Raw genomic sequence first — 15,187 nt, forward strand, 5'->3', positions numbered from 1 at the left:
TAGACCGCCGCTTAGAGGTCACGTCACCCAGACGGATTCAAGCACCAAGGACGTTATCACCACACGCGGGTATCTATCCACCAAGGATCTTGATACCACTAGGACACTTCCTCCCGCGGGGAGATGATCAATCAGGATAGAGCCCCGTTACCCAAGACCTCTATCCACTCAACGGGACAATCGCTATCAAACTGGGACTCTCCACACCGCCATACGCTACTATAAAAGGCAAGGTACATAACCCCATCAGGGGAGGTCAAAACTCATACTGAATAATCACTATTCATCTGTTTGCGCCAGGAGATCTAACTTTGGCATAGGAGAGCCCTAGGCCGGAACCACACCGGTTCTCTCTGTTGACCCCTTGGTCCACTTGCAGGTGACGGCACTCGCAGGACTGCTCGACGATTTCTTGACGCAACATGCACCATGCATGAGTCCACATGGTGCATGTGCAGGAGAATCTATGGCCATTTCAAGTAACTCAAACTTTTATAATACTAATTCCCTTTATGCATGGTTATAGGCTTATAGCCATACCTTCTTCCCTTGTCCCTCTCTTGACAGAAAAATAGCTTAGGGAGAGCATTGCTTGCTTAATCAAATGATTAGTATTTCTTAATATATATCTTTGTAGTTTGTGTAGTCACTTACATATAATTACAAGTATCAGTATCGGTTCACGTATCGGCCTCAATCGATAATGAACAGGGATTTAAAGCATAGTTTCAGTTGTGGCCGATAACGATATGTGATCAATTTAATGTTATCGAGCTCCGGCAATCCCGAATCTTGATATCGAAACACTTAGAACCATGGTTACGTATCCATTAAATCAAAGTTAATGATTTGAAGCTTAGTTGTTTGGATCATGATGATATATATTAGTCAACCAACGCATGCCTGTTGCTGGGCCTGGCGGGACTCCAGAGGCCCATATATAGTCCATTTAGCAACAAAAAAGAGCCCACTATTATTGCACATCATTATCCCGTGAGAATAAGAAGAGTAGTACAACAATTTAACACGCTCATCGAAAGATGCCAATCACACTAATTACATACCATCATTGAATTTCTATCATTCAATCCTCAAAAACCCACAAGTTCCCCAAACTTAAATATCAAATTACAACCTAAATGGAAATTTGCCAATTGATAAATATACAGTGTTTAAGAATCATAACACTATGGAAGAGTATAAATATAGCGTGCATGGATAAACAAGGCATGTTTTGCCGATACATGAGATTATTTAATTAAATTGAATTAAGTTTTAAAATTTTGCATATGACTAATTCATTCTAGATCATATTCTCTATATCTAAAATGCCATTTCATCGTTATCAAAAAAAAAAAAAAAAAAAAAAAAATGTCACTTCATCTTTCCACTCGATGTAAACAAATGTGTTGGACCAGTATTCTACAAACAACAAATTAAATAGAATGAAGGTTGACATCGTGCCCAGCCAGAGTCTGTCTCTCTCCCACCCCTATGAAAATGACTCCTTACCCTTCCTTTCCCATCCTTTCCATTGGGCACAGCCGTGGCTTGCCCAACCATCTCCCTTAAACGGAGGTGGGGAGTATTGCACTAATCGGGAATGGGTGATAGTTGAGACCCATGATAGCGATTACTAAATCCTTGGTCCATACAATGCCACGTGAACAAAAGAGCTAATGTAGTATTAATCAATCAGGATTCAGGACTCAGGACTCAGGTGAGTTGGCCTGGGTTTGACCAAAAGCATATATAGGACCAAAGATGACTTTTGGTCCGGTTAACTGGAGACAGAGACCCTGATGTTTTGCCGACCGGCACGTGTGTGCCGGACACAAGCATTTGTTTATAAACAACATTTTCCCTTTATTATATATATTTGAAAAGCTGGAGGCCCCCTCTCCCAAAACGGCCGCAGCATGTGCAGCATATGCTCCTCACACACTCCCCTCCACTCTCTCATACTCTCTCATGACTCATGGGCTCTCTTTCTTTCTCTATAGTGAGTGTACTTAACATGTTAATGTGTGGTTCATTTCTTTAATCCTCCTTACAACCTCTCCCATCCTGGATTTTTGTTTTTTAATTGAAAAAAAATTATTTTTAAAGAATCAGATTCAAAGGTTAAGAATTAAAACATATGTTTTTTGGGGGGGGAGGGTTTGGGGAGGTAAAAAATCCAACAGGGGAAATTCTATTATACCTCACCGGACACCATGGTTGTAAACCGGAGGCTCTGAATTTTGGTTTCGAAGTCAGTTTTGGTCAGGCTTAAGATCGAGACGTGTCAGGTCTCGTTTCGAGGTTTTGACTCTCGACCTCCTTCGGTTGAAAACCAAGGTTTTGTTTCGGCCAAGTCCAAAATCGAGATAACTCGGAGATTTCGATCAAGATTTTGTTCCATGATTGTAGTTCAGGGTATCGACACCGGTATTGGTTACCAGTGATACTGATATCGATACTAATAAGTATCACTGGTACAAGATCAAAATATTATTTTTTAACCAAAAAACAATAGATACTTGTACTATATCGGCCAATCCATAACAATCAAGTATCAACATTGGTCATGATCAATTCAATACCGATACCTAAAATCATGGTTCTATGTATCGGTCTCATATCGATATATCGGTCAATACATATCGATATCACCAGAGTTCGATAACATGTATCCGCCAAAAAGTAGATCGTTTTTTGAAATTTCATTTGATACAGTTAGATTCTAACCTCCATATCGATATCATACCGTTATTGACCAAGACCAATACAAACATCGGTACCAAAACCTATGACCTTATCAGATAGAAGGAGGACAAGTTTTAGGAGATTCATTTTTTTCTACATAGTTGGTGTAAAAAATTTCCTAACTTTATTTGAAAAAAAATATAAGACATCTAGTATAATTTTCAACTTACAAAATAAATAGTTTAACTTTTAATGTTATCGTGCAATTTATTTTCATGATTATTTTACGAAACAAATAGAACCTTAATATAGAATTTTGTACAATTACAATGACTGATTGACTGCGTAGGAGTCTTTTGTTAAATTCAACTAATCAAATAGAGAAAAGGGTCTTAAAACTTCTCCTAAGGTTGATGATTTAGTGGAAGAGAATTATTCATATCACATAGATATAGTATGGTACATGAACAAGATTGGATGGACATATACATCTACACTTTCATTTGTTTTTCAGTTGCGCACATGATGAAATTTTTCTATATTTGATTTTGGGTGGGCAGACAGGGCCTAACACATGGGTCATATGTCATCACATACACTTGAGGAAATGGCTGAACTGTTCTAAACCCTAAAAATAAACTATAAGAACATTTTCCACTTGCCATTCTTGTTTGTTTTTTAATTTCACAAAGAGCCCATACCCATTTTAATCACAAAATATTGTGAGGTACTTGAGGCCCACTTTTGAAAATGAACTTGTTGTGTACATTCAAAATCAACAAAATGGAAAGGAGAGAAAGACAAAATAAATAAAAATAAAAATATATATAAATAATATTTTTTTTGGAAAATATAACCACAAGGCCCACAACTATCACATGGAGTGGTGTTTATGGTCTTATTCTCTTATTCTGACCATTGGATATACGATAAATTCAGGGAAGAAAAAAACTCATTTTAGCATTCCCCCATGATTAAGCTTATCAAAGTGGTTCATCTTTATTTTTTATTATTGTCGTGTGAAATGATGATGTGATAATTTTGAACATTTGATAGATAATATACTCTAGATTACTCACTTGTTGATTTTTAAAGTTTAATTCAATCAAATATTCTTCCATGCATTAGCATCTATCTCCATGTATATCCTTGCATGCTTATACTACGTTGATCACTACTATGCATTCTCCCATACTCTTGAAGTTTTCAAACATCTATTTTGTCACTAGGAAATTCTATTTGGGCTAACTAACTAAGGCAGTGTTTGGTATGCATTTTAAGTCAATTTCGCATTCTCATATGATAAAAATAGTTGTTTTTATGGTCCGAGAATACAAAAGCGACCTAACATGATGCATATCAAACACAGTCGAAAATTTTGGATGTGAACAGGGGAAACTTAGGTTGACTTGTCCACGAAATTTAAACTACATCAGTATCATAAAAGTCAATATATATCAGTATTGACATTGATCGATACCAATACGACATCAATACGTGTCAGTTAATTGTCGAAAAGTTTTTTTTTTTTTTTTTAAAGGTAAAAATGGTTGTTTGTATATTTAAATTAGTGTAATACGGTCGATTCATATAAATATCAATATTGACGGATACGATGAACTAAAATCTTGGCCATGACTACGATTACATGAATAGTATGTACGTGAACTCTATCAATCCTAAACTAATTGTCTCTTTTTGCAATGAAATAGAAGAAAGAAGAAAAAACCTGTCACCACCGGCATCTAGAAGTAGACCAAGAAGGTAGAGAAGAAGTATTGGATTTGCTAAAGAAGGATCTATGAAAATGTTGACCCATCCCTGCATGGCTAATCCGAGGAAGCCAGGACTCAAAGAGGGGTGAATAGCACCAATTATCATCAGTGTCTTTGCGTAACTAATCATCCCTTTTTTTCTGTTTTTTTTTTTATTTAAATCGGCGTAACTATCCATCCATCTAAAGGCTGAACAAACCATATCATTCTAGAACAAATTTGACAAATCCAAGCCAAAGGCAAGAGAACACTTGTATCTTCATCCCCACCACCCAAGTCATATCTCCTTTTGGATTCTAGAACTAATTTGAGAAACCCAAACCAAAGGCAACCCACATCTCCTTTTAGATTCTACAACAAATTTGTGAAATCCAAGCCAAAGTCAAGAGAACACTTGTGTCCATGGTTCCTAATCTTGGATCGGCAGGTTCAGATCGATATCGGTCATGATCGATACTGAAATTAGACCGATCCATCAAGGTATTTTTAGATCGGTCCTTGGATCGATCGATCCGTTCCGATACTTCTCATTTTTTTGAGGGGTTTGTGAACTTTTTTTAATCAATCTGTATCGATTTTTAATTAATTTTTTAATTGATCCAAAAAAAAAAACCCTAGATTTTGATCATTTTGTATCAATCCAAGCCGAGTTTGACCGATTTGGATCATTATCACCCATGACTGATCCCAAGTCCGATATCTGAATTTTGAACCTTGCTTGTTTCCTCATATCCATTTCTCTTTTTTTCACCATCATCCCCCATCTCATCCGTCACATCTCATGGCATTTTTATTTATCAAGGAGGTGGACCAAGGATGGTAGAATATCATAATCTATCACTCCGTTATGTATTTCTCATATGTATTGATATTTTTTTTTTTTCTTAATAACTATGTGGGTTCATGTATAATAAATCGACATCCATTACAATGTAAGTTGTGAATATACTTTACCCGCATATCAATCTCTCTCTTTAATTAAAATAAATGTATTATGTATGAATCTTGTTGGTACATAGATTTAAAGAATACAAGATAGAAAAATTACAGCTTGGACCAAATTAGGTTGTGACTCACTGATGAGACGACAGGAAATCGGGATCCTTGGATTTCGATTTTAATTGGAATCGGTCTAAACCCTAAAAATGACCCAATTTTTTTTTTAAATCAAGAATCGGATCCAACCGATTCCAATCTGATTTGATTCAGATTGGAATCAAGAAGTAGCAATGCGTGGGGAATTTTGGTTTTACCCCTCGCCAATCACTAGAGAAGTAAAAAATTGCAAAATTATTTGTTTTCCAAAACCTAGAATGGGAGAGAAAAAGAAATACAAAGTGGGCCTCCCGAGGCAAAATTAGGCCCAGCTGATGACCGCTGCCAAACTCTATCCTCCCCAAATCTTTATAAATACCCCAAAGCCCCACATCACATCCATTCTCCAAGGTTCCTACCAGTCTCATCAATCTCAATTCCTGACCCAACCTCTCACCTTACTCTCTCTCTGTCTGTGGCTCTTCTGTGGTGTTCTCTTCAATTTCTCTTGCTCCAGAGACTCTTTAAGCCTGTGTGGGATTCTGATTCTACAAAGGGGAAAGGACTTCCACCCTGACATCAAACTCAAAGAATTAAGGTGTGGAAGTGTATCTCATCAACATCATTATAATGGCAGTTGCAGCGGCTGCTCCACAGTTCTACTTGGACGAGAAATGGAAGTTGTCAAAGAAAGAAGGATCAAGGAGTTGTCGATCTTCTACTTCATCGACTTCTCCTCTGATGAGAAATTCGTCACAGAGAAGGTGTTCCTTCACTAGGAAATGTTCGAGCTTGGTAAAAGAACAGAGAGCCAGGTTCTACATCATGCGTCGATGTGTTACCATGCTTATCTGCTGGCGCGATTATGGTGATTCTTGATCTTTAAAGTTTGAAGGAGACGAAGAGTACATTTTTTCATCTTTTTTTTCTCTGAGTCACCTCCTCTCACCCCCTTCCTTCATGTGAGATGAGCGCCGGGGTTCCGTTAAAACCCTCCCAAGTTTTCTGCCGTCCAAGAAGGAAGACGGTGCAGATGAACCGGCATAAGGTTGGAATACGATGGACAACGAAGAAGATCGATACTTGTATAGATTGATTTACGATTCTTTCTGTTTTTCTTCTTCTCTTTTTTTGAAAAATTGTAGATTTTTTTGTCCCTCTTTCGTTCCGACAGAGGAAGCAAATTGATCATGCCGATTTAACTGTAACAGTTGCCGATCTGAGAAGAAAGATTTATCATTTATTGAAAATTTTAAGAGCGTATGTTTCTGAAATCTGAATCGGTTCCATTAATTAATCTGGTTTTCTTCTCTTTAATTACATCTTTTCTTTCGAATCGTTTCGTAAGATTTAGATTCCTGGTTTTATTTCTCTTCATTTGTTTGGCCTTACAATCTATTGGGCGCGATGGATCTATCAAATTTCAAGAAATGAGAGAAAGAAGGAGAGATTCCTCTGAATAAGTCGGAGGTTTGAACTTTGAAGGCGCTGCACCTGCTTGGTGGTGTTAATTGGAATCCGATGTGCTTGGCTCCGGTGACGAAGTTGTGTATTATTTAATATAAGTTTGCAATTTTTTACCATTTGAAAATCTGAAAATCTGAATAATAGATTGGATTAGAAAAATGGAAGGCATATGGGTTTGGGATGGAATCAACGTGGGCCGAGGAAGCCTGAGGTCCCAACTTCCCAACTAAGATCTAAGAATAATGGAGGTGTAGAAACTGAGAGACGCCCTCTTTGAAGTTTGGTTTTTTGTCTCTGTTTTTTATCTGGGTGTGGGGCATAGTTGTGGATATATTGGTACCATGATGACGCCCTACATGTAAAAACCTGTAATTCATGGTTTCAAATATCAACTGATTTTGCATCCAAACAAAAAAAAAAAAGGTATATGCATTGTCAATTTTTAATTTTTTTAGGGAAAATTACTTATACACCCCTATATATGAATCCTCTAACTTTTCAAACAATTACTCTATTATTAGTGGTTGAATGGAAAAGTCCTTTACCCATATTAACTGTTCAATCGAAAATTGTGAAATTAAAATTACCAATTTTTCTTTTCAATGTTTTAATCTTAAAAACCCAAATCGATTCTAATAGCACTGTTGGAGAAGCAGCTTGGCAAATGCTCTATATCCATCGCAGATGAAAGTGTAGGTGAAGAAGACGACTGAAATTTTTTGCAAGGTTCACCTCTGCAGTTCGATACCGTCCCACTCCTACCAAGGACAAGGAGAAGGAGAAAGAGAGAGAGAGAGAGAGCGAGAGAGAGAGAGAGAGAGGGCTTTCAACTGTCATTGTTTGTCCCTTAATAACTAGGAGTCCCACGACAATGACTTGCAATATCGTGGTGATCCCAGCAAACAACAGCCCGATCTTCTTCCCCAGATTGATCTTCTTTACAAGGGTCTTTCTAATGTGACGATTTCCATTGGGTTGTCACCCATTATGGTGAGGAGACTGACGGTGACGCTAAGGAGGTGGAGGCGTAGACCTAGAATGTCTAGAACCAAACGATGAAAATGAAGGTATTCTTTACTATAGTCAAAGGTTAAATAGATCACTTCATTACCTTTAAAAGGTAATTTGGGTATTTAAAAATTTTTAACCAATGATATCATCACTAAACAGTGAGTGACAAACGAACAATGGCTATTTGTAAGTAATTGTTTGAAAATTTGAGGGCATCAAGCAATCGGACCATAATACAAGGGGTGTGCAAGTAACTTTTTCTTTCTTTATTAATTTTTGACCGAAACAATAACTGATGCAGTAGTTGATCACACAAACTCACTTAAACCAGTCATATTGGGTGGGTATTGGAAGTCTAAGGGGTTATAGGGAATAGGGAGCTGTGTATTGGTAGGTAATATATGGTTTCTCCCATTCTATTCTCTATCATGTGAATCTCTTGTAATATATTCTCTTCTCTATTATTTGGTATTGGTACTTTCTTCCAATTTCTTTTTGGTTTTTTGAAAAAATGAGTTTGTCTGAGAATGTGACTGTTGCACCCAGACAGGCTCTCATAAAATTACCAATCCCATTCTCTTTTGATGTTTCCACGCATATTTCCATTGACCCTACATTGGCACATGGGCCATGCTCGTGAAATAAAATCTGTTCCCCCCCCCTCCAATTCCCGGATAAAAATCATTTACAATACCGGTGGGGTGACAGTGCACATTCGATGGTACAGCGGAGGCCGTGTGTACCATGTGTGCCACCTAGCCTCTACTATGCCATCGGATATACACTGCCTGCCGCCCCACCGATATTGTAGAGGATCCTAGTCCCCAATTCCCCTTCTCCTTCTCCTTTTTTATGAAAACTTCCTTCAATAACTTGATTGGCTTAGCATCAGAGATGTCCATAGGTACATAGATTCTTTCCCATGATTCCCCCAAAAAATCAATTAGAAGAAAAAAAATTATGCACGAAACGTTTAGTAACTATTTTTTTTATTTTTTTGAGTGAATAAAAACTAATAGTCGCCGTTGCCGGGGATCGAACCCGGGTCACCCGCGTGACAGGCGGGAATACTTACCACTATACTACAACGACATTGTCATTAAACAATATTTTTTGGTAAGTTTATTAAACAATATTAATTAAAGAAAAAGAGCAAACTAATTGCTACTTTACAGATAAAGGAGAAAAGGTTGAAATCATAATGAACTGAGCGTGAATGGTGAATGGTGAATGGTGAATGGTGAAAACCAAAATAGATTAGACATTAGTCCTTCAGATTTTGACTGAGAAGGACCACTTCTTTGACTTTATGATCCCCTTGAAAGCTGTTAAATAGATTGAGAGACTTGGGAAGAGAGCGTTGAATTGATCGAGCCATCAGGGCAACATTTGTTTAAAGAAGTGAATCAGGAAATGAGGATATAAAATTACAAGCTAACTCAACTCCTCGGGAGGGACATGAAGGGTCATTAATACCTTTAATTATCACAAAAACACAGATAAAAATATACATCACACTTCAAGACATGGGACGCACTTTCGCTTATTTGAGCCTTGATTAAGTATCCTACTATTTTTTTATTCTGTTACATTAACATAGGATTTGAAAAATTGGATCCGACAATCCTTTATTGCAGAGCTGCCTGATAGGACGATGAGACGCGTAATGATCGTCTTATCCCCACTCAGGGAGAGGTAAGGCGGTCATTACGTGCCTCATTGTGTCTTGGCAGCACAGTTCTGTCGGATAATTCGATAATAGAGAATCTGGATCCTCTTGATTTTGGTTGATCTGAATTAAACCGACTTTGCACAGAAACTTGGGTATAAGGATTTTTTTTTGGGAGGGGTGTAATTTTCCTATTTTGGCTGATTCGATATGATCGGCATTTTGAGTTTTGATTTTTGAATTCTAATTAAACTTAGAAAATTTTCTTTCATCTAGGGTGAAGATAGAATCTCTTCAACCATGGTGATTTGACTCTATCATTAAACTCTTTAAATGGTAAATATCATCATTAACTCCTACCCGTATTATTGTAGAATGTCCAAAATTTTATTCTTAATTCAATTATCTTCTTAGTATAATCCGAAGATTAGATCTCAGGAATTAAGATTTTCTCTCTTTAACTCAATTCTGGGTGAAGAAAACTTCGATCCATTCATTTGAAATAGCAAGAAAATGTGAGGGATGGAAACCGTTGACCGACGCAGGAAAAGAAAACCTAATCTGATTTGAAGCCTTTGGAGGTATAACAGTTTTGGAAAGTCAACTCCCAAGTCTTGCCAGTCTAAGGTTAAGCTTGTAGTAGACTGACGAAGGGAAAGCCTTAGGAGGTTTGACATTTTTTGAAGGTCAATTCTCAAGTGTTGCCACTCAAAGGTTAAGCTTGTACAATTTGCATCAAAGTGATCCATTTAAATAAAAATTATTATAATAAATAAATAAAAGAAAAGAAGAGAAAGCAAACCTTAGGGCTTGGGCGTTTGTTTTTTATTAGGGAATGACAAGTGGGGTTAACATACTTAATAACAACAGCAGTTGAGCTGACTAGCACATGGAAGTTAATACCACGTCACCACATCTCTCACATCATCCATACGGTTTGGTCCCCACATCCCAAAGGTAGTCTATACACCCCATGGACGGTGTTAGATGGGGTCCATGGGGTGGGATGGAGAGGGACCATGCATCCCAAAGGTGGTCTCCATACTTCATACGAATTCCATCCGTAGGGTGTGGTCCTCACATCCCAAAGGTGACACCATCTCTCTCTTTCTCTAACGAGTTTATAAATCCCAAAATTATAAAATTAATGACTAAATTCGAGATAAAGAAAGGCCCAGCACCTCTTTCCTAGTAAAGCCCATGGATTTTACCAAAAAAAAAGTTAAGCCCATGGAGTGGCGTCCATCAGACCTCATCACCACATCATTCTCAATCCGAAAAATTTTGGCCCAACCCGGCCATTCTGCCATATGACTAGGGGTGTAAACTGGTTGGTTCTATTTGGGTAGTTTTAGTTCACAGCTATTCAGACCTAATTTCATGAGCTCCACCGACAGATTATCAATACTAAAAGACTGATTAATCAAGCCAAATATAGAGTGTTTGGGTATAATGAGTAGCATGGAAGGGTGTTGTGGTCTGTATGATGTTGTTAAATCTCTTAGACTGGGTGCGGCAGAGCCCAATCGTTGGATGCCCCTATTGGGCACTTCCTGGGTGTTGGGTTCCCTGTAGAGGAGCCGAATCCTAGGTGTCTGGCTCCTCTTCTACGACCTGTCCTACCTCCCTCCTTCCTACAAGCACAAATAGAGGCGAAATGACCGCCCTACACCCTGCCCTAGTGGAGTCCACTCCTGTTTGTGTCTGGTAGTAGGGAGGGAGGTGGGGCAAGTCGTAGGAAAGGAACCGGATTTTAAAACATCTGAAGCAGCAAGTTTATAAGGTTAGGCCTCGTAGATGTCAAGAAGGAGATAGTGAGCGGGCTATGATTTAAACTCTTAAAGTGGCAACTATCATCATTAACTCCGGCCATAATGTTGTGGAAAGTCCAAAATTTTCTTCTTAATTCAATCGTCTTCTTCGTTTAATCGGACGGTTAGATCTTGGAAATTAAGATAATCTCACTTTAACTCAATTGTGGGTAAAGTAAAATTCAGTCCATTCATTTGAAATAGCTCGAAATGGTGAGGGATGGAGGCCCATGGATTAAGTAGAAAAAGAATCTTTTGATGAGCGAATTAAAACGATTGAAATATGAATATTTTTGGAAGGAAATTGACTCACTACTTGATGTCAACAATTGTGGGTGAGTGGTTGATCAACGAAGGGAGAAAAAGTCAAATCTCATTTGAAGCCTTTGGAGGTTTGACATTTTTTGAAGGTCAACTCTCAAGTCTTGCCATTAAATGTTAAGCTTGTACAATTTGCATCAAAGTGATCCATTACAATAAATAAAACATAAGAGAGGAGAAAGCAAACTTTAGGGCTTAAGCGTTTGATCTTTATTACGGAATGGCAAATGGGATTTATACTTAATAACAATGGCAGCTGAGCTGACTAGGACCAGGTAGGAAGCATATGGAAGTTAAAACCACTATACCGCACACAGCTTGATGCACACCTAGGAATGTGTGAGGCACCACCCAACAACTGCCAGTGTCCTGAGCGTTCCCTACTCCTTGGAGACGATACTGATCCCCTCACCACATCTCTCACATCATCCATAGGAAGTGGTCCCCACATCCCAAAGTGGTCTCCACACCCCATGAACGGTGTTAGATGGGGATGGGCTGGAGAGGGACCACAAGATGGTCCCCACACCCTATCGGAATTCCGGTATCATTATTATAGGACCATCTTCTACCAAAAAAACATATATTAGAGGACCATCACTATTACTCTAATATTTGCATCACCATCCAAAGGATGTGGTCCCCACATCCCAAAGGTGACCCCATCTCTCTTTCTCACACATTAACGACTTTTTAAGATATTTTCCCAAACACAAATTCAAGAATGTCCACTTTTAAATCCGAAATTATAAAATTGATGACTAAATGCGGGAAAAATAAAAGCCCAACACCTCTTAAGTCTAAACATGTCGGGTAGGTTTGGAAATAATTAGAAAACAGTTCCAAGAAAAGAGAAATAAAACACGAATCTTAGTGGGGTCTACGCGCGTTTGAGCAAAGGTCAAAAGGTTGACACGGTTGTGTCCAATGCTTGCAATGGTACCCCAAAGGATCAATTCCTTTCATTAATCCACTTGGACGGAAAGAATTTTTTACAAAAAGTAATAAAGAGCTCATTTTGCAATACTATGACTCTATGAGCATGCAAGTTCTCCAACTTATTTATAATAAAAAAGTAAAACCTTTTTTCTCAAGGGTTTTTAAAACGAATTGTTATCCCCTCTAATTTGTTGTTCCTTCAATTCCTCCAATTCCTCACATAGGGAGTCGAAAGGACCACCCAAACCCCTTCCCAAACACAATGCCCAAGGCTCTCCACTCCTCCTATTAGAGGAATTGGAGGAATTGGAGGGGGCAATGAATTGAAGGTGATAATTATTCTTTTAAAACCTTGACGGTGTTGGTGGTTCAATCGATAGTTGAAACTTTTCATCAGTCAAGCAACGAAATAGTACCTGACAATTTGAGTGCAACATAACATGATGGATTCCTTTCAAAGGAGCCATTTTCAATCTAAGTCTATTTTCAAGTGTTAATGTCTCACCGACAATGATTGATGATGCGTATAGATGGTTCGTAACAATAGAAGCCAAATGCTTGCTTGATTAGTCATCCTTGCATTGAATATTCCTCTTGCTACCAGGCACCTCGTTTCAATATCTTAGTGCCCTATTCGAGAAAGAATTGGAGAAGCGACGAAAAAAAGGATCATTAGAATCCAAATATGAAAAGGAAAAGAATCAAATAGAACTATTCCAATATTAGAGGGAAGAAAATGAAAGAACCATTTTGAACTTTTTCTTTCAAATGGTGTTTACTAGACAAGTTATTGTGTTGGCTCTCGTGTGGGGGAAGATTGTAGGGATTTGGTTATGGATAAGAGTGAGGGGTTGTTGTGCCCCAACTCTCTCACCCCTATCCGGTCCCCTACCAAGAGGGAAAAAAAGAAGCGTAAGAAGTCTGCTTCTATTTATTCTCCTTTATCACTTACTTTGGATTCTCCTTGTGATGCATCCCTTAAGGTTGACAGCTCCTTTGTCGCCTGTTTGAAAGAGATCCCGGAAACATTACCTAATGAAGATAGTGTAGATTCAAACAAAGAAATTTCCTTTGCCCATATTATTGGATTATTATCACCTATAATTCTGACACCCTCCAATTCCCTACAATCCCTCATATGGGAGTGAAATGATCACTTACCCTTGCATTGGGAAGTGTGTCCAAGCAATGGGTAAGTGGTCATTTCACTCCCATGTGAGGGATTGTAGGGGAATTGGAGGGTGTCAGAATTGTAGGAGATAAAAATTCCATATTATTGAATGGTAGTTTTCTCTTTTGACTGTCTCATCAAGTTGGTGTGATTGTTCTTAAAAAAACTGATGTTCCAGAGGGCTATTGTACTTTTATTGCGAGATAGAGTCATTGCATTAGGTTCTCCTTGTACTATCTTCAATCAATAGACTTGAAAACTCGATACTTGTTTCTCATGGATTTGGACTTTGTCTATATTGTTAGATTTGTTCCTTCAGCTAGTTGTTTTGATTGTTTTGATTAGGGTCCTTCTTAATGAATTTGGACCTAATACTCAAATGGACTCACTTTTGCATAATGTATTCTCCAATGATTGAAAATGCTTGAATCTCTAGTAGATAAGGAATTTGAGAATAGGTTTATTCTATAGAAAGGTTTCTGCTATATATCAAGCACCAAAATCCCCACCTACCCTATTTTTTTAATTGATCGAAACACCCCTCCCAAGAATCTTCACCACCCTCCCAAGAATCTTCACCTTTTTCCTCCATCGATGAAAGAATCTCCCCCATTTTTTTTAATTATAAGTTTTCTAAAATAATTTCCAAAGTTACCATTTCGTTGCAAGGAAATTAAAGAGAAGGGAAGAGAAAATTTCTTACCATATTTAGTGATGATATTTTTTAGATGTAATTTTTATTTCAATACGATTTAAATGCAGAATAAAGTGAAATTTAATAACCAAATATGTAATGATTTGGAGTTAATGACGTAATCATGTTAAATAATGATTACAAATGTCTCTTTATTGGGTTTGAAATTTTCATTTCTCTTCCCTTTTAATTTCCATTGCAACCAAACGAAACGAAAAAGATTAACATAAACGCAGTTATAATTTGGTTGGCCTGACCCATGTCTACCATGGACCGCCTACCCAAACGAATGGATTTCTTCTTAAATCAATAGGTGTCTCCATAGATGGAGAAGGTAGTATAAGGTTTCACAATAATCTTTTTCGTGGTTTATGTGTAAATACATTGTTATTGTGTCAGCTCGGGTTTGTGGCTTTGTGCTATATTTATCAGGAAAAAAAAAAAACAAACAATTTGACTTGACAATTGAGAATGTCAACATTTTTTATCTAGTTAAGTCCATGGAGTGGCGTCCATTAGGCCCCATGACCTTCATTTTCTGTCCCAAAATTTTTGGGCCCAACCCATTCTGCCATATGACTAGGGGTGTAAACTGGATGGTTCTGT

At 37.8% G+C, this 15,187-nt stretch overlaps 1 protein-coding gene and 1 non-coding gene across 2 annotated transcripts; one reads left to right on the forward strand and one right to left on the reverse strand.

Annotated features, from left to right (window-relative positions):
* The first annotated feature begins 6,060 nt into the window (after positions 1-6,060).
* On the forward strand, positions 6,061-6,398 carry LOC122652417 (small polypeptide DEVIL 11-like). The gene has a single exon (XM_043846151.1). It carries the CDS (start codon positions 6,129-6,131, stop codon positions 6,375-6,377), a length of 249 nt encoding a protein of 82 aa, XP_043702086.1. The 5' UTR covers positions 6,061-6,128; the 3' UTR covers positions 6,378-6,398.
* Positions 6,399-8,996: 2,598 nt separating this feature from the next.
* TRNAD-GUC lies at positions 8,997-9,068 on the reverse strand. The gene has a single exon. It is a non-coding gene; the product is annotated as a tRNA-Asp (tRNA).
* Positions 9,069-15,187: the final 6,119 nt, after the last annotated feature.

This window comes from Telopea speciosissima, chromosome 2 (genome assembly GCF_018873765.1).
Source record: "Telopea speciosissima isolate NSW1024214 ecotype Mountain lineage chromosome 2, Tspe_v1, whole genome shotgun sequence".
In the NCBI taxonomy this organism is placed as follows: domain Eukaryota; kingdom Viridiplantae; phylum Streptophyta; class Magnoliopsida; order Proteales; family Proteaceae; genus Telopea; species Telopea speciosissima.

Bases quoted from the DNA above. Each gene is read 5' to 3' on its own strand.
- LOC122652417 (XM_043846151.1), top strand. From the start codon at position 6,129: ATGGCAGTTGCAGCGGCTGCTCCACAGTTCTACTTGGACGAGAAATGG.